The sequence below is a fragment of the Microtus oregoni genome, unplaced genomic scaffold (assembly GCF_018167655.1).
Source record: "Microtus oregoni isolate MIOR12 unplaced genomic scaffold, Mior012 000004F_ref0000308, whole genome shotgun sequence".
Lineage (NCBI taxonomy): Eukaryota > Metazoa > Chordata > Mammalia > Rodentia > Cricetidae > Microtus > Microtus oregoni.
In genome coordinates this window covers 60544633-60569925 of record NW_024543063.1, presented here as the reverse complement: position 1 = coordinate 60569925, position 25293 = coordinate 60544633, and the positions used below count along the sequence as shown (strand labels likewise).

The following is a 25293-nucleotide window of genomic DNA, read 5'->3' as shown; positions in this document are numbered from 1 at the left end:
TAGATATAAGATGTCTTTTTTTGTTTTGCCTTGTTTTGGTTTTTCAAGATCGGGTTTCTCTGTGTAGCCCTAGCTGTTCTGAAACCCATTTTGTAGACCAGGCTGGCCTTGCACTTAGAGATCTGCCTACCTCTGCCTTCTGAGTCCTGGAATCAAAGACCAATGTCACCACTACCACCACTGCCGGGATAGATATTAGTTCTTTATCAGATTTATGGTTAGAAAAAATTTTGTTTTTTCCCATGGGTGGTTTGTCTGCTTGCTTACTTTATGATTTTTGTTTGACAAGCTTTCATGTAGCTTAGGTTGGCCTCTACTTAGCTATGTGACCAGGAATGCCTTTGAATTCCTGATCCTCCTGCCTCCTTCTCCCAAGTGCTAGGATTGCAGGCTTGTGCTACCACATCCAACACTTCCTGCTCTTCTTGCCTCATCCCACTCCCTCCCCTCTTTTACCTATTCCTCCTTTCCATTCTCCTCTTCTGTCTTCCCTTCACTGTCCTCCCCTTCATTTCCTTTTAGTTTTTGAGACAGAGTTTTATGTATCTCAGGCTGGGTTTGAACTCCTCATCCACCTGCCCTCACTTCTGAAGTGCTGTTATTACAGGCATGTGCCCACAAACCCAGGTATCTCTTTAGTATGCCACTGGTTGTTTCTTTTTCTCCTAGAACATAGCTGAGAGCCAGGATCCTGAGAGGTTAGAATTTGCTCATTGGTGAGACTGTGCTGGTTAGAAGCTCTTTAAGGTATCTGTTGAAGCACAAACACTTTTTCTTTTATGTACTTTTTTCTGAGACAGTCATTCACCAGGTCACCACAGCTGGCCTTGAACTCATAATCCTCCCATTTTATATCTGAGTGAACGAGGCTATGTATTTCAGGACCGCACTGGTTGGTTGTGGGGTTTTGATTTTTGGAACCATATCTCACCATGTAACTCTAGCTATCCTGAAAGTCTCTATGCAGACCAGGCTGGTCTTGAACTCACAGAGATCCTCCTGCTTCTGCCTCCTGAGTACTGGGTTGCAGGTGTATCCCAAAACCCTGGACTTTAATTTTAATGATGTAGCCTATAAACTTTTTATATCAAAACTTTTCATTTTGTTCAAGTAAAAACTAGACTTTCATCTGACTAGTACTGTAGGAGTATTTTGTGTTAAGTATTAGAATATATTATAATGTATGATACAGTAAAATCCTACAGCTACACAATAATATGCTCCTTCTAATTGTTTTATTGTATCTGCTTTCCTGAAAATCAAGTTAAGGATGAGTAAATTGTTGTTAGCTATTCCCCCTTATAATTTGTGCTTAGTGAATAATTTTCTATTCTGCAATTAAAGGAACAACTTTAGTATCTGACCTTTTATCACCTAAAACTTCCTTCACTCTACTTCATTCCATCCCATTTTTTACAGGATAGCTTTCTCCTGTTAATTAAGATTATTGTGAAGTATTTTACATTCCAAATGCTTATTTTTGTTTTGTTTTGAGAAAGGGTTTTACAGTGTAGCCCAGGCTGCCTTTGGAAATCCACTCAGTAGTCTAGACTATCTGAACTGGATTTTCGTGCCTTAGCCATCCAAGTGCTGGGAGTGTAGGCATATACTGTCAGATAGGGCTACATGTCGTTTATTAAAGCATGAAATACTGTTGTGATTGATGATACATCAATATCTAAGTATAATTTATCCAAATTTGATAGTTGTTACTCCTCAGAATTAAGATTAAACATTTTTAAACTGTAAAAAAAAATTTATAGTTGAATAGTTAGTAGGAATTTTATTTAGAAAATTAATTTTTTAATACTTATCCCTCAAAATAGAAGTTCTGAAGTTTTTTAGCACTTTTGTGATTTTTAAATAAACTAATATATATGGGAATAAGTACCTTCATTTGTGATATTTTTATGTGTGTATGTATGTGTGCAAAATAGGAACATTAGATATACTTTAAAACTTTTGGAAATGATTCAAGCCTGGAGCAATAATGGTTACCTATTTAGTATTACAAAGTAACCAAGTCACTAGATCACATTTACATCTCATTGCTATATACGTGTGTGCTTGAATTCATGAATACTTGGCCATCAGTATTGTAAGGTTCTGCACCAAAGGAACCACCACATGGAAATTAAAAATGTTTCAAAGAAACAAATTACACCTGCTAGTTGATTCTTGCTTTTATTCTCTAAATAATATAGTATAATATTGATTTATATACTATTTGTATTGTGGCTGATATTTTAAGTTACTAGACATGATGTAGTGTGATGAGGTTATATAAAAACTATACTCAGTCTCCCTCATATACCCAGAGACAACTGCATATGCAGAAGTTTAATTAGCATTATATATATTAAGTATAAGCTTTCATTTGTTTGTTTGTTTGTTTGTGTTTTGGGGGCAGGGTTTCTCTGTGTAACCCTAGCTATTCTGAAACTTGCTTTGTAGACCAGACTAGCCTCAAACTCATAGAGATCCACTTGCCTGTGCCTCCTAAGTGCTGGGATTAAAGGCGTTAACCTGCCTGGTTTTAATGTTTTTGTTTGTTTGTTTGTTTGTTTGCTTGTCTGTTTATTTGTTTTATCATAGGACCAGTTTTTCATTTACTTAGCTCAGGCTCCAATTTGTTTTCTATTTAGCTTTTGAATTTCAGCATTTGCACAATTGATTCATAAAATAGGAAATACGTATATCCCTAATGATTTAGCAACTTTTCTCAAGATGGTATAATGATACACTGATTATAGGATCTTTGGATTTGCTTCACAGAAACCTAAGTCCTTTGACTGCTGGGCTGGTCTTTCATGTTAGATAAGTGAAAGCACCATGTGAACTATGTGAGCATATGTTCCATCATACTTTGCAGCACATTTGTGTTAATGATAACAGCTAACCAAAGGAAATTTATTTCATTCTGGGTCACCTCATGGTATCTTGAAAATTGTGTTTCCAGTATTTCTGCATATACTCTATGCGACCTGGACCAGGTGATCATAATCTACTTACTAACCTGAGGACATCTATCATTTTGAAGGGCAGTGCCTAGTTATTCTAATCATTGATAGAAGTGCTGGGATTTATAGACATTTCATGTTGTAGTGTGCGTACTGTTTGTTATTCTTAGGGGTTGCCTTATAATCTTTTGTCATAGTATATATACTTCAGAGTAAAGTACTGTGTGTTTTTACTTTTAAATAGCCTGTATAGAATATTAATTGCCTAGTTGCAATGAATTATCACACATAAAGTACTGTGTGTTTTATTTATGTTAAAGAATATCTACTACTACTAAATTTAAATTACTTTTGTTCTTATGTTCCTAGGATTTTGATACTTCATGACATGTTATCATGTTATTATGTAGAGCTGTAATGAACACTGGCCTGTTTTGGATTAGTTGATGACCCCCAGAAATGATGCGCTATTATCTGCAACAGAGAAGCTGAACATACTGTTTGAAGTTAACAACCCAAATTCTCACTGAAGTTTCAAAATGACAGACCCAATGATGGATTTTTTCGATGATACAAATCTTTTTGGTGAGACTTTAGAAGGCTTGTCAGATGATGCGTTTGTCCAGCCGGGACCTGTTTCACTAGTGGATGAATTGAACCTGGGTGCAGAGTTTGAGCCTTTGCATATAGATTCACTAAACCATGTTCAAGGTACTCCAACACATCAGAAGATGACGGATTTTGAACAGTTAAATCAGTTTGACTCAATGAAATTTCATCAAGTTAATCAGTCTTTTGGCAGTCCAGCTGAACATGTATTGTCTCCACACTCTCAATTTAATTGTTCTCCAATCCATCCCCCAAACCAAGCCAATGGCTTGTTTCAAGATGTAGCAGATGGCAGTCCAATGTGGGGTCATCAGACAGCCACTGGCCTTTCTAATCAAAATGGATCTCCTTTTCATCAACAAGGACATTCACACTCTCTACATCAAAATAAAAGCTTTGTGGTGCACCATGATTTTGCCTTATTTCAGCCCAGTGAACATCAAACACAGTGTACTTCACTTCGCTCACAACAAAACAGAAGTAATCTTAACCCAGGACAGAATTCTCTTGGCCAGTCTAAAAACTTTATAAACATTAATGCTTCTGGTCCCCACAGAGTTAATGCTAACCTCCCGCCACACATAACTGACGCCTCCTCTTCACAACAACCTCTTTCGGTGCAGTTTTCTCAAGCAGCGAATCCTCCAGTCCACTTCCTCAAGTGTAACAGTCATCAGGAAGGACCCTTTAACAGACCTTCTCCCAGTATGACTTCCTGTTCCGTCAGTAACTCCCAGCAGTTCCCTGCACAGTACTCCTTCTCCAGTGGTCACGTGTCACCGAGCAGTCTTCTGCAATCATCTGCAGTTCTTGCACCCAGTCATACAAATCAGGCTTTATCTGATTTTGCTGGAAGCAACTCCTTTTCACCTCATAGGGGAATTAAACAAGATTCTTCCCAGCATATCCTAAACCCCACTCCATCACTGAATTCAAATAATTTTCAAATTTTGCATCCGTCACATCCTCAGGGTAATTATAGCAATTCAAAATTATCTCCTGTGCACATGAACTTCCCTGATCCTGTTGACTCAGGACCTCACATGGATCATTACAACGATCACGTGGAAACTAATGGTTTTTCATCTTTAGAGGAGAATTTACTTCATCAAGTGGATTCTCATACAGAACCATTTACAGGACTTGACCCAGAGGACCTCCTTCAAGAGGGTCTCCTCCCTCAATTTGATGAGTCAACGTTTGGACAAGATAACTCGAATCATGTGTTAGATCATGACCTTGATCGACAGTTTACTTCACATCTTGTAGCACGGCCTTCTGACATGGCCCAATCCCAGATGCAATATCCAGCTCGGAGCTGGCCTTCCTCATTGTCTAATCATCAGCATTTACACAACAGAAATCATCTATGTTTACAGCGACAGGTATGTAGCTCTCTCTTTTTATTTATTTTTTGGCAATTTGAGGTGATGAGGGTGAGTAAGGTTCTGTTCAGTTAATTTTAAATGAGACCTATTCAAGATTTCTTAAAATTAGAATTTTACTGAGTGCATATTTGACAGTTTTATCCTGTTATTAAAATCGTATTAGAAGCAATTAGTATTTTGGAATTGTAGGTTTTAATATGTGTTGTTGCTTTTGTTTTTACATTTAACAAAAGGTTATTTTATCAAGACTGAATCTTAGTAGCCATGATCATGAAATAGGAAACAACAGTCTGGAGATGTTTTAGTATGAATATGATAGGCATAGTATTGATATTCCTATGCAAGCTCATACAGATTTATCAGCAAATCTAACATCTCTCTGATCACTGAGTAAATCATAGAGGAAGAAACTTAGAAAACAGGCACTATGGAGTTCACTCTGTGATCTCAGCCTTCAGCTGGCTGAGGCAGGGTTGAAAGGTTGGGCCAGTTTGGGTACATTAGAAAAGCTGTGAAGAAACACAACACACATTAAAAACCTAGGAAATCAAAATCGTAATGCCAAGGTAATGTGGAACGTTGGTTACAATTCGTTGTGATGAGAGAATAATAAAATGTAGAACATTTGTTTCTTTTATTAGAAACAATTTTTGAATGTTCATGCTTTCAAAAAATGCTTTTTACATCTATTTATTCTGTATGTGAATGCATGTGGAAGCATGCATGCCGAGGTGTATGTAGAGGGTGGACTCTGCGTATCTGGATTCTGAGATCAAATTTGTGTCATCAGTCTTGCCAACAAGCACCCTTCCATGCTGAGCCTCTCACTAGTCCTAATGTTCATGCTTACTGCTGGCATATTTGTGGTAAAATTAATAATGTTTATGGCTTTATTAACTGATAGAATCTTTTGAAAAACATTTTGACACAAACATAGCAAAAGTAATATATACAAAAATATATTTTTAAAATTTATTACTTTATTTTATGTGTGTGGGTGTTTTGCCTGCATACATGTCTACGTACCATGTACATGCACAGTGTCCCCAGAGGCCTGAAGTTGTTGAATTCTCTTGGGCTGGAGTTACAGATGACTGTGAGCTGTCATGTGGGTGCTGGGAATTGAGCCAGAGTCATCTGGAAGAGTAGCCAGTGCTCTTAACTGCTGAGCAATCTCTCTAACCCCCAAGGATATTTTATATTTATAGTGGGGAACTGGAAACATCCCAGCTTGTTATCACATACAAATTTAATGGATCACTATCAACATTAAAAAGACCTTAAAGGCTAACACTGAGAAAATGTTAATGGTGCCCCAGGTATAAAATATAACTCCAGATTATGATCATAGTAAAATAGTTCAGAGTGCCCATACTGGAACCACACTCTCGAATAGACAAACTCGTAGCTCTTCATACTTCAGATGTGGCTTGAGCTAGTTACACAATTTCTGTATTTCTATGTTTTCTCACTTTTATATAGATTTATTTATAGCCAGGCATGGTAGTGCACACTTTTAATCCCAGCACTCGGGAGGCAGAGGCAGACAGGTCTCAGTTTAAGCCCTGCTTAGTCTACAGAGCAATTTCCAGGACAGCTAGGACTACACAGAGACTACTTGATAAACAGAACAACAAAACAAAACAAGAACAAAAAAAAGATTTATTTTATTTATGTGAGTGTGTGCCCTCAGAGGCCAGAGGGGGATTACTTGAGTACTTGGCATTATAGGCATTTGTGAGCCATCTGATATGGGTGCTGAGATCTGAACATGGGTCCTTTGGTAAAGCAGCAAGTGCTCTTAACCCATGAGCTTTCTCTCCAGCCTGTTTCCTTGTTGAAGGAGCTGCGGGGCTGCTTCCCGTCACCCGGCTAGCTTTACCCGAAATAATTACACGGAAACTATATTCTTTTAAACACTGCTTGGCCCATTAGTTTCAGCCTCTTATTGGCTAGCTCTTACATATTGATCTAACACATTTCTAATAATCTGCGTAACACCACAAGGTGGCTTACCAGGAAAGATCTTAACCTGCATCTATCTGGAGTGGGAGAATCATGGCGACTGCCTGACTTGGCTTCTTTCTCCCAGCATTCTGTTCTGTTTACTCCGCCTACCTAATTTTCTGTCCTATCAGGCCAAGCAGTTTTCTTTATTAGTTAACCAATGAAAGCAACAGATAAGATACAAGACCCACCTCCATCATTTCCTGATCTTAAAAATATAAGACATTGAGTTGGGGTATAGTTGTACATGCCTTTAATCCCAGCATTTAGGAGACAGAGACAGCTGGATCTCTGTGACTTTGAGACTAGTATGATCCACATAGAGAGTTCCAGGACAGCCAGGGCTACATAGACCCTGTCTTTAAAAAAAAAAAAAAAAAAGGTGTGTGTATGTATAAAATAGCAATATCTCTATAATAGGTGTTGGAAAAGATTAACATAAGTTTTAAAAATACTTAGAACTATTAGATATAGTTAGGTACTTAATGAATGCCTTTCTATCTATACTTTTTTTATACTAGTATTCTAATATACAAATAAAAATATACCAGAAGGAAATAGGTTGTTTAAGGGTAATACATTTGTACTGTTTTTCACCTGTATTCTGTAAATTTTGTCATGTGAGAGTATTACTTTTCTGACAAAAACATATTAAATATAATAATTTATAAAATCTTACTAAACTACTTATGAAATGTTTCAATTTTTTTTTAATTTGAGACAAGACCTCATTCTGTATAACTCTGGCTAACCTGAACTCACTATGTAAATCATGCTGGCCTTGAGCTCATATATCTGCCTGCTTCTGCCAAGTGAAATGTTCCAATATTTTTACCTGTGAGAATGAGTGTACAGTGAAATACTATGGATTTTTTTGTCCATTTTTTTTTTCTTTTGAGATCTCATGTTTCAGAGGCTGGCCTCAACTCAGACTCCCTATGGATGATCTTGAACTTCTGATTTTCCCACCTCTATCTCTTGAGTACTAGAATTATAGAACTATAGTCTTCGTTATTATACTGACTAATATACCTGATTAGTGCTTAGAGGACCAATGCAGGACATTGTGCATGATAGGCAAGCACTTTACCACTGTGCTATCCCCTCGCTCCTCTTTTTAGTCTTCATTCGAAGACAGACTTCTGTTTGTTTAATTGTTTGTCTTCAGGGTTTCCTGTGTTATCTCGGGTGGCCTGTAACCCGGAAGTCAGAGCTCTGACTGCCTCTCAAGTGCTAAGATTAGAGTTAGCCACTACACCTGGCTCAAGGCAGATTCTTACTAAATTAATTAAATTGGCTTTGATCCAATAGGTAGGCTGTAAATTTACTATCTTTCTGCCTCAGCCTCCCAGTTATCTGGGATTATAAGCCTTTTTCACCAAGCCCAGGTTTTTTATTTAAAAAAAAATTTCAACATACTATTTTTAAAATTTTTTATTAGCATATATTAATTATACATAATAAGAAACTTCAGGCCGGGCGGTGGTGGTGCACCCCTTTAATCCCAGCACTCGGGAGGCAGAGGCAGGCAGATCTCTGTGAGTTTGAGACCAGCTTGGTCTACAAGAGCTAATTGCAGGATAGCCTCCAAAACCACACAGAAACCCTGTCTTGAAAAACAAAAAACAAAAAAAAACACCAACAAAAAATAATAAGAAACTTCATTATGATCTTTTCATGTATATAATTATATATTGCCTATTACATATATTCATTTTCATGCTTATAATGTATTTTGATCATATTAACAGATACTATATTAACTTTTCTTGTCTCCCACTATTCTTGTTCCTCTTTTCAACCAGTCTCCCTTTGGCTTTCCTTTGTTGTATGACCTAGTGATTTTCATTAGCATTGCTTATAGGAGCATGGGTGAGAGACTATTTACAGAGACTTGGACACCTTACCAGTATCTTTAACAATGGTGAAAATGTCTCTCCCTCCCCTAGCAACTACCTATAGGGTCAGGACTTGTGAGTATCTCCTCTCCTGCTTCCATGAGTGGATGTTGGTGATGGATCCAATCATATGCAGGTTTTGAAGAGGTAATCACAGCTGCATTAGACATATTATGCCCTGTAGACAACATTCAACACTCTGACAGTATTTATGCTTCCTCTTGTGAATTGTTGTCTGAGCCTTGGAAGGGGCAATACAGATGTCCCATTTAGGGCAGAACACTCAGCATTCACTTATTCACAGTACTTTGACCAGTAGTTAGTTGCTAGCTGCCAAGAAAATACTGCTTCTTTGACTTAAAGCTGATAGCAGCTGTAATCTAGTAGCACAAACACAATTATTTTTTTAGAAGGTAATTTGGTAGGCACATCATATCCACTTAGCAAAACAACTTTCCCATTGGGCCTGCGGCCTTCCCAGCCATCATAGACTCTTGACAGTGTTTATGGTACCAGATGTGGGACATCTCAAGTCCAGTGAGACAGAACAGACTCGTTACTGTTGCACCAGTGGCACATCTTGCTTGGCTGGTAATAGTACAGCACACAGCTGAATGAGAACTTGATGACAGTTCTCTCCCAGCAGTCTACATAGCACTTTCCGCATTGATGAGGGAGACTTTGCAGGGAAGAAGCTTCCAGATCAAGTCTGGCTTGATGTTTCTATGTTCTGTAACCAGAGCATCAACACACAACTTTTGAAATGTCTAAGATGGACGCACCAAAACTATACTTAGGTGCACTTAAAGGGTACAAACTTGTCTTTCACTTTACTTGTTGAGTGTTAGGATTTTGCTCCCTCTGCTGGAGGGAGGGTCAAGCATGTCAGTCAGAAGGACCCTGGAGAAACTCTCCAATGATAGAATTTAGGTTCATCTATTCAGTTTGTATGTAGTCTTTTTCCAGGTTTGACTAATTGTTTTGCCCAATGTATAATTAAATTATGAACGATTGAATTTATTTATTACTTGGTTTTGTTTTCTGAGAGCTAACATGTTATTTTTGTTTTATTTTTTAGTTTTCCAATTCATGTTTTTCTAAAGATATTTCAGCTTTGAAGGTAGTCAGGACTCTCTTTTATAGATTTGCAAGGACATATAGATGAGTGATGTAGCCTCCATTGCTAGCATATAAGCATACAGACATGTAAGCATAGAGAGAAGTTCTTTTTTGTTGTTGTTTTGGCTTGGTTTAGTTTGGTTTGTTTTTTTGAAGCAAGTTTTCTCTGTGTAGCAGTCTTGGCTGTCCTGGAACTCTGTCGATCAAGCTGGCCTCCAACTCAGATATATCCACCTGCCTTTGACTTCCAAGTGCTGTGATTAAAGACATTCACTAGTACCAGAAGAGAAGAGAAATTCTTTTAAAACTCTGTTTGTAAATCATCTTACGGCCTAACGAGATGGCTTAAGAGCACATATTGTTCTTGCAGAGGACCCAAGTTTTATTCCCAGCACCCACATCAGCTAGCTCACAGCTGCCTGTCACTCCAGCTCCAGGGGATTTAACACCTTTCTGTTCTCCACACTTATATGCAGATATATATACACATACACACAAATACATAATAATAAAAAACATTTTTTTTTGTATTTTGTTTTTTTGAGACAGAGTTTCTTTGTGTAGCTCTAGCTGTCCTGGAACTCTGTAGACCGGGCTGGCCTGGAACTCACAGAGATCCACCTGCCTCTGCCTCCTAAGTGCGGGGATCCACCCCTCCCAGCTAACGAAAAACATTTTTAAAAACATCATCTTGTTCTATACTGATAAACAAATGAAATTTAAAAGCTATTAGCCTTTTTTTCCCCTCTATGAAAGCAATGTTTAAAAATTTACAAAGGGCAGTCAATTTGGAATCAAATTGATAGGCAATCAATTTGTTTTTATTTTCCAAAATTTATGTGTATGGGTGTTGTACCTATATATATATGTCTTTGTACTGTTTGCATACCTAGTGCCTAAAAAACCAGAATTGGGCCTCAAATCTCTTGGAATGGGAATTATAGGTGGTTGTCAGCTGCTATGTGGGTTCTAGGAATCTAACTTGAGTCCTCTGGAAGTGCTCAGCCATCTCAACATCTCCAGTGTTCTATTTTGTTTGTTTAGTTTTGTTTTTTGTTATTATTGTTGCTTTGTTTTTTTTCGAGACAGGGTTTCTCTGTGCAGTCCTGGCGGTCCTGGAACTCACTCTGTAGATCAGGCTGGCCTTGAGTTTATTGATCCACCTGCATCTGCTTCCTAAGCACTGGGATGAAATTTGTACTACCATCACCGCCCTGCTTAAATCAGATTTTTTTAGCTCTATCTCTTCTCTCTCTCTCTTTTTTTTTTTCCGAGACAGGGCTTCTCTGTAGCTTTGGGGGCCTGTCCTGGAACTAGCTCTTGTAGACCAGGCTGGCCTCGAACTCACAGAGATCCGCCTGCCTCTGCCTCCCGATTGCTGGGATTAAAGGTACACGCCACCACCGCCTGGCTAGCTCTATTTCTTGCAATAATTTTGTTTTGTACTGAATTACCAAGCAGTTACAGAAGTTGGGAGACTTATAAAAATATGAGTGGTGTAATTTTTTTTCAGTTTATCATAACAAATTCTGAGGTAGTCCTGGTGAAATGGTATAGCAGCTAAGAGCACTTGCTGCACATCCACCTGAGTTTGAAACAGGCTTCCCAAGGTTGTTCTGAATGTGTGCTCTATGATGCACATCTGTGCCTACATACCAATCAACAGAATAAATTCTGAAATAAATCTTGTATCCTAGACAAGATATTCTTTGATCTGCTTTCTGAAAATTTAATGGTGGCACTTTATTCAAATTTATGAAACTTTGATGAGAATATTGAATTTTTATTTACTTATTTTTTCAGGAGGGTGTTCTCTGTATAGCCCTGCTTGTCATGTCCGTATGCAATGTTAGGAACAGTGAAGATGGCTACATTTGACTCTAGGATTTTATTTACTTTTTTGTTGTTGTTGTAACAAGGTTTGACTATGTACCTTGGCTGGCCTGAAACTCTATGTGGCTGGTCTCAAATTTATAGTGAGACCCTCCTCTGCCTCATGAGTGCTGGGATTAAAGGCTTTTGTGCCACCATGCTCATTTGCCAATTGAAATGGAGAAAAAGCTCAAGGGAAGAGGTCCAGGTATAGGTTAGTGGAGAGAAGAGGCAGGAGAAGCCACAGCAAATGTTTCCAAGTGATTGTTATACAACATTGTAAGCAGAGAAAATACTGATTTACCACCATCTTTTGTTTTTGGAGAGAAGAATTTGAGAGAATAACACTCTTATATGATAAATATTTTGTGCTATTTTATGTCTTTAGTTTTTGTCTTTACAAAGTGAAAATATGTAAGCTCACTGTTTTTAAGTTAAATTCAGTGCACAAGTTGTATAGCAGAGTGGCCTAAATGCTACTCAAAGCAAGAAGTTCTGTTTTAGATGTCTGTTAATTTTTGTATTTTGATAATTTCTTATCTTTGCTTAATTCCTTGATTCCACACCCCCCCCCCCTTTAAGCTACAGAGACACTTACTGCTTAAACTTTAAAAAGTTATTAACAGGTTGGATAGCTGATGCAAGGCACATTTTTAAGACAATATTTACCTTTTTTAAAAAAGGTTTTTGAGACGGTGTGATAGCCCTATAGTCCTGACTGTCCTGCACCTGCTTTGTAGACTAGGCTGACCTTGGACTCAGAGGTCTGCCTACTTCTGTCTCCCCAATTGCTGGGATTAAAGGTGTGTGGTCACCGTGCCCAACTTCCTGATAAATTTAATACAAGGTTATTATAAGCAGTTGGATTATATTGAAGACAGATACTTAAAAATTATTTCCACCAGTGTTACGGTGTAGATGATGGGGTATGACTGTGATTCCTCACACTCCGGAGAGTAAGCCCAGAAGATTAGGAGTTCTGGGTAAATTTGGTCTATTTAGTGACACCCTGTCTCAAAAAGGAAGAAAGAGAAGGCGAGGAGGAGGAAAAGGATGAAATAAGTACTTAAGAGGTTGATAGGAAAGAAACACTACTGACACTTGGTTATATAAGTATTCAGTGAGATCTGTTTTAGGAACAATTTTGCAATTTTAAGAAACAAAGTTAGAAGACAAGCCTCCCTGTTGACACTTTGTTACATGTTATCCAGTGAGACAGTGCTCAGGTGTAGCTCTTACTGGCCTGGAACTCACTATACAGACATGGATGACCTCTCCCTTCCTCTCCCTGCCTCAGTGTCTGCCTCCCAAGTAGGTAGGCACCAGGAAATCTTGCTAAGAAAATGTAATAGCTAACAGACAGCACTTGGCAAAAAGAGCTATCTATAAGTTATTTGATATACATTAACATTAACACATTGGGCCAGCCATCACGATGAACATTTTATTTGAATTTGATCATTTGTTCTAATTATCGTGGGAGGAAACTGAGGTATGGAGACGGCAACAAACAATAAGTCTCTGCATTAACTACTATCAAGTATAGTGAGTGGCATTACTGAGCCAGGCATGGTGGCTTACACCTTTAATTCCAGCACTTGGTAAGCAGAGACAAGAGGAACTGAACTCTGTTATGAGTTTCAGTACAGTTTGGTCTCCATAGAGAGTTCTAGGAAAGCCAGGGCTACATAGACCCTGTCTCAAAAACTAAAAATAAAAAAATGAATCAGCAGCAGCAGCTTTGCTGTCCAAGGTTGAGAGCAGCACAAATCTGTGGTCATAAGCACAGCATTTATCCCAAGCTCATCAGGAAAGCAAGTAAAATTACCTTGGAATTCCATCTCACCTAAGCCAAAGTGGCTATTAAGAAAGCAAGTGACAGCCAGGCAGTGGTGGTGCATGCCTTTAATCCCAGCACTCAGGAGGCAGAGACAGGAGGATCTTTGTGAGTTTGAGTCCAGCCTGGTCTACAAGAGCAAGTTCCTAGATAGGCTCCAAAGCGACAGAGAAACCCTCTCTCAAAACAAACAAACAAACAAATAAGTAAATAAATAAATAATAACAAACCCTAACCCAAACAAAAAAAACAATGCTCTTTTTTTTTTTTTTTTTTAAAAAAAAGGGTGTGTGTGTGTGTCTCTCCTTTAAGAAAGAAAAAGAGAAGAGAGAGATTAGGCTTTATCTAATCTAATCTATTTACTTGCTCAGTCTCTTTCACTCTCTCCCTGCCCCTCTCCTTCCTCTTTTCTTCTACTACTAGTTATTTTTTCTATAGTCAACTTTAGTCTTTAATTCGTTTTATTTTGTTTTTAATTCATTAATTGTAACTTTGCTTTTTCTTTGGTTTTAATGGATCATCTAGATGATTGTATTAGTAAACAATGCAATTAATTAGTGATGGAGGAAGGTCATTGGCCAGTAAAGAAACTGCTTGGCCCTGTGGGTGGAGTAAACAGAACAAAATGCTGGGAGGAAGAGGAAGTGAGGTCAGAGACTCCACAGCGCTCTCGGGAGCAGAGTGTCTCATTGTCATGAAAAGTCCTCAGTTATTAAAACATTAAATGTCCTATTCTGTAATCTTTGAAAGACATGAAGAATGTCTATCTAAAATATATCTCTATATATCTAGAAAATCTAACTAACATGACTACAAGCTTTACTATTATTGATGATTATCCATTAACAACCTATATTTCTTAATTATACAGTACATATTTAAATGAACTATACAATCACAATACCTTAATCAAAATCAGAAACACTTATATATATAACAAAATTGACCGTAAATCTCTATCAATAAAGCAAAATCTATACTAATGCAAATTATTCATACCTATATCATATCCCCCTTTAAATGTAAAAGAACATTTATAAACCATATTTGGGAACATGGGCGCAGTTTTTTCTCTCCAAACTGCTTCCTGCTGAATGGGGGCGTCGTTAATTAGGTCTTTCAGGGTATAACCTGTGTGTTAGCTTCATCTCAGTTGGCAGTTGAGCGAAGCAATTTTTTGAAGGCGTTCACACCAACCCTTCAGGAGGGCGTGGTCCATCATACCAAATCGGAATAGAAGAAATGAACAGCGTCTCATCCTCTGTGAAAACAAAATAAGAAACTCCTTTCCAAAGCATCATGTCCTTAGGTCCAAATTTCAAATTCAAGGCATCAAAATATCTATGTTGGATTAGCTCAGCAGCATTTATAAATAAATATCTTTTAGTAGCTTTTGCTCTTTCCTCAGCATTCAAACAATTCAAAGAGAGCATAATAGCATACAGTATCAAAATTCTCTGTGTATTTTCCATCTTTGTGCAGCTTTGTTTTAACCTCTATTTAGTTTATTTTTACTTTTAACTTTTTGCTTTTTGAGATAGGTTCTCTGTATCTTTGACCTGAAGTAACTCTGTAGACCAGGCTGTCTTTGAACTCTCAGAGATCCGCCTGTCTCTGCCTCCCAGGCATTCGGGATTAAAGGTGTATGCTACTACACCTTGAACTCACAGAGATCTGTTTGTCTCTGCCTTCTAGGCACTGGGATTAAAGGCGTGTGCTACCACACACAACAACTCTCTTCCTTTTTTTTGTTTTTTACTTTAAGAACTTCAACTTTTAGTCTGCATATATTTTTAACACACTTTAAACCATTCAGAAATTTTCTTTGTCTTTGAATCTCTCTTTACTGTATATCTCTCTTTTTCTGACCACACGAGTCTTTAATTTACCAAGCAATATCAGTAGGATTAAAGGCGTGGCTTTGCCGGCTGGATCCAGCCCATTCCTTAGCTTTCCAGCCTCATGGCCGAGGTACTGACTGTAGCCAGCAAGCGAGCTTCAGCAGCCTGTGCTTGCAAACCGCACAAACCGCCTGCATAAAAGAGTCAGAGTTTGTCCTGGCAGGACAGCCCAGAAAGCCGGCATTTTTAAACGGCGCAGCTTTTTTCCTGCTACGGCTGAAAACCAAAAAGTATGCGTTCAGCTTTTCCTCAACACTGTTTAAGTGTTTCGTGGCAGGACCTCTTAATGAGCTGCAGGCTTTGCAGCTAAAGCTGAGTCAGGAAGCCTCTCTTAGATGAGGCGCTTGCTTGCCTCTAGCAAGCAGAGTAGAACCGAGAAATTGCTGCTACCAAGAAACCAGGCACAATGCTTTCATTTTGTTCTAGAATTACTTCCCAAGCTGTCTCAGGCTTTATGTGGAAGCAGTTGTCCACGTGGGCGCCATATGAGGTAATAAGGGTGGCGGCGGGGCTGCGTCCCCAACACCCCAGCTGCCTGCCCGGCTAGCTTATGCCCCGAAATAATTACACGAACACTGTATTCTTTTAATCACTGCTTGGCCCATTCTCTTCTAGGCTAATTCTCACATATTAATTTAGCCCATTTCCAATCATCTGTGTGTAGCACCCCAAGGTGCGCTTACCGGGGAGATTCTAGCCTAGCCCATCCTGGGTCGGAGCTTCATCCCAGGAGCGGAGCATGGCGTCTCTCTCAGGCATCTGCTCCCGAGAGCGCTGTGGAGTCTCTGACCTCACTTCCTCTTCCTCCCAGCATTTTGTTCTGTTTACTCCACCCACAGGGCCAAGCAGTTTCTTTATTGGCCAATGACCTTCCTCCATCATTGATTAAAAGTGATTAAAAGAATACAGTGTCCGTGTAATTATTTCGGGGCATAAGCTAGCCGGGCCGGCGGCTGGGGTGTTGGGGACGCAGCCCCGCCGCCGCCCTTATTACTTCAAATTAGAAAAATTTTTTAACCCCTGGCCAAAAGTTAGTGCATTTGTAGACTTTCCCCCATATTTTATATCAAAGGAGAGAAATATATTTTGCTTTTAGTAAGATCAACAAAGTAGGTTAAAAATGAATATAGATGATATTTTCATAAGCTGTCTTCAGTGGAATGTTTTTATGTTTGCATTTTACTTTTATTAAATTTGTTAATTTGAAGTACTGTATATTCTAAAAGCTCCATATTGAACGATGTTCTCTTCCCTTTCCCACTTCCTACATTACAAATTACAATAGAACCAACCAATGTCGTCCACATTGGTTCGCAAACTCATTCATGGGGTCACTCTCTGAGGCCTGGCTTTCCTAGAACTCCTTTGTAGACCAGGATGGCTTCAGAATTCCCAGAGATTTGCCTACCACTGCCTCCCAATGCCATGATTAAAGGCATGTGCCACCAACTAGCCTACCAAACTCATCTTTTAAAATTTAGTTTTAATTATGTGTATGAGTATGCACATGAATGTGTGTGCCCTCAGAAACCACAGCTATTGGATCTCCTGGAGCTGGAGTTAAAGGTAGTTGTAGCATGATGGAAACTGAACTCAGATCCCTCTAGAAAGAACAGGACTCACTCTTAACCACTGACCATATCTCTAAGCCCCTCATACTCATGCTTAAGGCCTTATCAATTGAAGGATAAATTGCTGATTGAATCCCCCTGTTGCCAGTTATCGTAGTTTACAATGTAACTTTTTACCTGGCAGGGGAAAATATAATTTCTTTCTCAACTTTCAAAAATATTTTGTCTGTTAAAACAACAACAAACCAAAACCAGCCAACCAATCTAACCACCAACAGCCAACCAACCAACCCAAATAATTCACATAGACAATGGATAGAATTTGTCTCTAGTCTGAATCAAAGGTTTCTCAAACTTTAGCCTCATCCAGTCTTGTAAGTAATTTTTTTCACTACTTCTCTAGTCCATTTGGGCTTTTTGAAAAGAGTGAATAGTGTTTGTCCTGATGTTCAGAGGGGTAAGAATAGTGGTGCCTCAGTATCCTATGAGCATTTTAACATCTCACAGTGTCAAGCCTACTTGGAAGACTCTTTGTTTCTTTTTGTGCATAATTGTCTTCCTTCCTGGAAAGTTTCTTGCCCTTTCTTCACTTTATTCCTTAAGAGGACAGAGTTCTCTTGTTCGTATTGACTTGTTTCTCACAAATATGTGATAGTTTATTATTTTGTTCTTTCTTTTATCTTGTGTATGCTATGTATTCTATATCTGTAATAAGACTGTCGTGTGTATGCGTGTTTGTATGTGTGTGTACACGTGCACATGCACTTTTTTATGTGGCCAGCATTCAGTTTCACGTTTCTTTTCTTTAAAGATTTATTATTATTATTATTTCATATGTGTAGATATTTTGCTTTTTTATATGTCTGAATATCACTTGTGTGCCTGGTGTCTGTAAATGCCAGAAAAGGGCATTGTTATGATTCTATATCAATGGGATCATCTTGCTTCTGTATTTTTTTTTTTCAGGAACATAGTACTTCTTAGGTTTGTTTATACCATTTCTTTTATTGGTATATCATAAAACTTTTAAAAGAGATATTTATTATTGATGTGTATGTTTGTGCCTGTGTGAGTGTATATACACCATGTGCATGCGAGTGTCTGTGGAGACCAGAAGAGGGCACTCGGTCTCCTTGAATTTTAGTTACAGGGTATGTAAACTTTATGATGTGAGTGATGGGAACTTAACCCAGGTCCTCTGCAGGTGCTGTACATTCTTTTAACATCACTGAGTCATCAAAGATCATTTTTAGAAAGAATTTGTGTGTAGTAAGATAGTCTCTTTGGTTTTTGTGCTACTGTATATCCTAAGACCTTTCATATGCTAGGCAAACAGGTATATTCCCAAGGCCAATGTCAACTTTTTCCTCCTTTCCTTCCTTTTTTTCTCCCTTCTTCCTTCCCTCTTTTCCAACTTTCCTTTTTAAGGTTACATAGATCCTAGAATTTACTGTATACCAGATGGGCCCCAAATTTAGAATAATCCTCTTGCTTTTGCTTCTCACTTGAGTTCTGGGCTATAGATGAGTACAGACGTGTCCATTTCAAAGTCAGCTGTTACACACACACACACACACACACACACACACACACACGAGAGGGGGGAGGGAGGGAGGGAGGGAGGAAGGAAAGTAGAAAGGAAGGAAGGAAAATAGGAAGGAAGGAAGGAAGGAAGGAAAGTAGGAAGGAAAGTAGGAAGGAAAGTAGGAAGGAAGGAAGTGGGAGTGAGAGCTGATACTAATAACAACAGAATACAGCTGGAGCAATGGTTCAGGGGTTAAGTGCTCAGTCTTTGCAAGTGTGAGACTGGCATCCCTTTTGAAATTCCGGTCTTAAAAGGCAGAAACAGGCTCCCCAGAGCAAGCCAGCTAGCAAGAGTGTCTGCATAAGTGAACACTGAACTGCCTTGGTAACTAAAGTGGGAGACATAGTTCTTGACCTCAACCTACAGCTTACACACACACACACACACACACACACACACACACACCACACCACATGTATACACAACATGAAAAACAGAACAAAGATTGTTTTGTTGTTGGTATTATGCATTCCCAACATCAGTGTATGAGAATTTTACGTTTCTCTCTCTTCAAACAGGGGCTGCTAGGCTACCCCCCTACCCCCACCACATTTTAATTGAAGGCTCTAGCACCAAGCTACATTCCTATCCCTTTGGTTTTGTTTTGAGAATAGATCTGTTGTTCTTTAGCATAGGTTGGCCTTGAATTTGGCATGTAACCCAGGCTGGCCTCAAACCTGAGCTCTTTCTGCCCTCTACATCCTGATTGCTGAGGTTTCAAATGTACTTCACCCTACTCTGATAGCTTTTCAGTCTTTTTTATTAAACCATTATAGCTGTAATTTGAAGTTTCCTAATACATCATGATGTTGAATATCTTTTAGCCCAAAATGCTTGTCTTGTTTAGTGAAGTTTATTGAAGTCTTTTTCATAGTCAGATATAGAAGCCAGTGTCTCTAGCATGACAAAGACCCAAAGAGTTATATGTGTCTGCACACACATGTGTTGGGAATGGGACAGAAGGCTGGAAAGGAGTTGCTATAGGAAGAAGTCTAGTTGGCAGTTTTGTATGATTAGGAAGTTCTGGCAGAATGTTGTGTACACCTAGGACCCCAGCACTGGAGACCGAGGCAGAATTGTGGGTTCAGAGCCAATCTAGGGTACATAGTGATACACTGTCTCCCCATAACAAAAGGTTTGAGAAGTTCCAATCATGTACTACATTCAACTAAAAGCAGATGAGTGAGAAAATAGTAGTTTTAAGTTGTTTCTAAATTCTAATAATTATAAAAAAGCTTCTGGAACTGGAGAGATGGCTTGGTGCTTGAGAGCATTGACTCTTCTTCCTGAGGAGCCAGGTTCAATTCCCAGAACCTACATGGCAGCTTACAGCTGTATATAACTCATATATGTGGTGTACAGACGCATTCCAGTAAAACATAAAATAAATACACATAATTGATTTTTTTAAAAATGAGAGTTATTATAAACACTTGTGTGCAAGATTTCAAAACTAAAATCATTCAAATAGATGTTTGTTGGCAGCTACTTCAAGAATGTTTTACAGATGAAATCATATAGTGCATACTTTTATAGGTAGGTGGTTTGAAGTTGTATTTTTTTTGTTTTTTTGATTTTTCGAGACAGGGTTTCTCCGGAGCTTTTTTGGTTCCTGTCCTGGAACTAGCTCTTGTAGACCAGGGTGGCCTCGAACTCACAGAGATCTGCCTGCCTCTGCCTCCTGAGTGCTGGGATTAAAGGCCTGCGCCACCACCGCCCGGCTGAAGTTGTATTTTTCTTAATGTCTCACAATGTGAGTACCTTTCCTTTTGTTTATTTGACATTTTTTTATTTTGATAAAATGCTTATTTAAATATTTCCCCCATTTTACAAATTGTTTGTACATTATTATTGAGTGCTGTTGATTTGTAATGTTGGATATTGAACCAAGGACCTTGTGTATGTGACACTTAGCTATACACGCTCAGTCTCTAGGTTTCTTTATATAAGAAACATTAATCTTAAGCACATTAACTAAAGTAATACTAGCATTTTCTTAATATTTTAAGAACTATTAATTGAATTATCTCATTTAAGTTCACAGTATATCAAGTAAGTTGTGAATTTAAATATGAAACCGTGAAACATAAGGTAGATTCTAGAGATATAAATTGAATATGGCCTTAGTTTATAAATAACCACAATGTGCTATGCTAAGTATAGCAGTAAAGTTACATATGATAAAAAATGGTATTCAAAAGTAAGCTTTAGCTGAGCAGTGGTAGCTCACACCTTTAATCCCAGTACTCAGGAGACAGAGACAGGTAAATCTGTGAGTTTGAGGCCAGCCTGGTCTACAGAGTGAGTCACAGGACAGGCTCCAAAGCCTGTCTCGAAAAACTAAAAGAGAAAAAGAGAAAAAAGAGAAAAGTAAACTTTGTATGTTTAGTGTGTTCATAAAGCCATACTAAGCCATACTACTAAGCCATACATACTTTTTAATGGCTGTAATGTGAATTTTTAAATAGGCACTTACTTGACTGCCTTTTTGAGAAAGGGTACTACTGTTTTAGTCATTTTTGTTGTTGCAATAGCAAAACACTAGAGAGGAAATAATTTAGAAGAGAGATTTGGCTCTAGAAGCTGAGAAAACCAAGATCGTGGTGCTGACATCTGCTTAGTGGACAGTTTGGTTGCATAATAACACAGCAGAAGATGTTATATAGTAAAACAGAGGGACTTTGCCAAAGAGGGCTTGCTTCTATAACATGGCCACTTTTCTGATTACTTATCCTGATAAGTATCAGGATATTTATGAAGGCAGAGCCTTCATGGTTCAATCATTTTTCTAATACCATTAATATAATTTGAGGGGGGTTACTCCCCCCACCACCACTACACACACACACACACACACACACACCCTTTTTTCTCTGTGTAGCCTTGACTGTCCTAGAATTGGCTTCGTAAACCAGGCTGGCCTTGAACTCAGAGAGCCTCCTGCTTCAAGTGCTAGGATTAAAGGCGTGTGCCACCACGTCCAGCTCGAATTCATTCAAATGCAGTGTTGTACCAGATTGTGCTTCATTTAGTGGTTTAAAAGAACACATTTATTATCTCATTGTTTTCTTGGGGCATGTGTCTATTCTTTTTTCCTCCCTTCCTCTTTTATTTGGAGATATTTTAAAAATTGTTTTGCTAGATTGTGTGTGTTGGAAAGAGTGACATCACATGTCATGGCATGAATATGGAAGTCCAAGGAAAACTTATGTGAGTTGGTTCTTTCCTTCCATCATGTAGATTCTGAGAATTGAACTCAGGTCTTCAGGTCTGGCAACAAGTACTTTTATCCTTACCAGTTGATGAGATAATTTTTTTTATTTTTTTTAAAATATTTATTTATTTATACAACATTTATTCCATGTATGCTTGCATGCCAGAAGAGGGCACCAGATCTCATTATAGATGGCTGTGAGCCACCATGTGGTTGCTGGGTTGAACTCAGGACCTCTGGAAGAACAGTCAGTGCTCTTAAAACCTCTGAGCCATCTCTCCAGCCCGAGATAATTGTTTTTAGATAATTGCATATTCATATGCAATTTTGAGAAAAAAGTACAGAGAAACCCAGTGTACCTTTTACTCAGTTTCTACATTCGTAGTTATTACTTGTTCTTATAAAGACATAGCCTCATATAGTCCAGGCTAACTTTGAACTCCTCTGATCCTCTTGTCTCTACCTTCAGAATGATGATATTATTGGTATGCATCATCATATCTACATAATAGCATATACTATATACCAGTACAATAAGTATACTAAAGTACAATATACTAAAGCAGAGTCAATTAATTTTAAATAGTTTCCCTCAGTTTGACATGCTATTTATGATTGATTGGGTGATTTTCAGTCCTGGGGATCAAACTAGGGCCTGATGCATTTTTAGGCAGATTTTCTCACTGAAGCTATATCTCTAGCCTGCGTCATGCATTTCTATAAAAATTTTTCATGTGTAAACAAGTGAATAAATTCATTCATTGATTTATCTACTTGTAGTCAGTGTTCTTCTATCACCACCAATATCCCTAATAATAGTGTGTATAACTGCTTCTACCTCTCTCCCATTTCTAATGCTTAGCAACCACTAATTTGTTAATTAATCTATTATAGTTTTGCAACTTCAAGAATGTTGTAGAAATGAAATTATATAGTGTGTACTTTTATAATTAGGTCAATCTATTCTCTGCCTAGTTTCACTCCCTTTGATTAACGCAGAAGGCTGGCGTAGACCTGAATAATTGTATTTGTAAAAATCAGTTCCCTTTTATACATTCTCTGTGATATGATTGACACAGTTTCAGCCCACTCTTAAAGAGGAAGGGCTAAACAGAAATGAAAGTCTCTGATGATATACATTTGAATTGATCCACTGTCAGCCTTGGTTGATATATAATGACCTAATATAAATAGCTAGCAAAGGAAGCACTGGGAATTGTCACTTACTATACTCAGCACTGGGCAGAATATGTAGCTCAGTGGTAGAATGCTTACCCAGCATTCAAAAAGATAGGGCTTAATCCTCAGTGTTATAGGGAAAAAGGGAGGAGGAAGCACTCAGTTACAACTGAATAGTTAATGGCTGGATGTAAAATAGTAATGAATAAATGTTGATATCAGTCTTCATGTGGTGATGCTTTAAAGATAATGACTAGATCCAATTTGAGGTTGAAATTTTTTATATATTGTAGGATAATTTTAGAACTTTCTAAATAAAACTAAAAGTTTATGTGATTTGCTCACTGTGAAATTAAGTTTTAGGATTTAATATTTTAATTCTTATTAATATTTTTGGTTTTTCAAGATGGGTTCCTCTGTGTGGCCCTGGCTGTACTGGAACTTTCTCTGTACCAGGCTGGCCTCAAACTCAGAGATCCACCTGCCTCTACCTACAAAGTACTGGGATTAAAGGTTTATGCTACTACACCGAGTTGTTGTTTTTAAAATACATCTTAATTTTAAAATTGTGCATTTATAAGTCCAGAAGATGGATCTGATTCCCTGAGGCTGGATTTATAATGCTGTTATGAACCACCAGTGTGGGTTCAGGGAACCAAACTTGGCTCCTCTGGAAGAGCATCACTCACTTTTAACCACTGGGCCATCTTTCCAGCCTAAGTTTTAGTTTTGCTCACAGATTTGTCCTCCTTCAGTTTTCTTGAATATAAATGTTATGATGTTCTAATTGATGAGTACTATAGAAAATGGTGTTTCATAGTGGCAGACAAGCAGAAGGGTGCCCGTCTGCTGTCAGAGTCACACAGGAAATTCATCAAACAAGTGTGTGCTGCTCTGATATTCCTAACTGACACTTCATATATGCCTCTATGGTGAAAATGTTGTCTCTATGAAAAAAAAAGGAGGCAGAAAAGAAAAGGCTGAAAGATATTGGTAACTGGCATAAATTTAATAAGATGGTAGGTTTTACCTAAGACTGTTTCTTCTATTTTATTTTTGGTTTTCGATTCAGGGTTTTTCTGTGTAACAGCCTTGGCTGCCCTGGAACTTGCTCTGTATGTAGACCAGGCTGGCCTCGAACTCACAGAGATAGATCTGCCTCTTCCTCCTGAGTGCTGGGATTAAAAGCATTCTCCACCACCCTAGGCGGTTTCTTCTTTATAGCGGAAATAATAATTTCTATTACAAAGATTGTTTTTTGGGATGAATAAACTACATAAGGTAATACAGATTGAAATCCTCTATTAGACAGCATAGATGTTAGTTTTCATCTCTAAATCCTGTTGATAATTGTAGTAGTATTTGAGTAACATTCTTTACTCAATAGTATATAAGGAAATTGGTATTTATATGATCAGCCTGGTCTTGGTTTATTGAGGTTCCAGTTGAAAACGTAACCTTCCAGAAGACCTCAGCCCATTTTCAATAACTAGAGAGTAATTTTGTATTGGTACTTTATTATGTTGTTATAGAAGATAAGATGTAACCGACTCATGTGCTCTATTCAGTGGGACAAAATTATTTTTTTAAAGTTGACTTTTAAAAAAATTAACAATGGCAATGGGTCTTTGATCCCACTGCACGTACTGGCTTTGTGGGAGCCTAGGCAGTTTGGATGCTCACCTTACTAGACTTGGATGGAGGTGGGGAGGTGGGTGGTCCTTGGACTTCCCACAGGGCAGGGAACCCTGATTGCTCTTTGGGCTGAAGAGGGAGGGGGGCTTGATTGGGGGAGGAAGAGGGAAATGGGAGATGGTGGTGGGGAAGAGACAGAAATCTTTAATAAATAAATAAATAAATGAATAAATAAATAAAAACAAAAAATATGTTTGTGAGTCATGTACTTGCATGTTAGGAAAACTATAGCCTTGGTAACTTGGTTCAGCCTCATGCACTCAGCATTTCACTATATATTTTGTGTTCAATGTGACATGTGTTGCTTCAGCTGCATAGAAGTCTTGTTCTCCAAAGAGATTACTTGCCTAATGTAACTTTGAAGTTTTTCCCTTTTGATTCTGTACTTAACTTCTAGCCAGACTTATAAAATAATATAGAACAAAAATAACCTCCATTGAATTGTAGCACAGCCTTCC

The 25293-nt window shown here is 38.2% G+C and overlaps 1 protein-coding gene across 3 annotated transcripts in view; it reads left to right on the top strand.

Moving 5' to 3' along the window:
- Positions 1-25293, top strand: part of Chd9 (chromodomain helicase DNA binding protein 9) — a 183744-nt gene that overhangs the window by 50879 nt on the left and 107572 nt on the right. For all 3 annotated transcript variants that reach the window (XM_041649401.1, XM_041649402.1, XM_041649400.1), the window contains one exon: positions 3330-4954. In XM_041649401.1, the coding sequence (XP_041505335.1) occupies positions 3500-4954 (1455 nt within the window). In that variant the 5' untranslated portion in view covers positions 3330-3499. The remainder of the gene's footprint in view (positions 1-3329; positions 4955-25293) is intronic.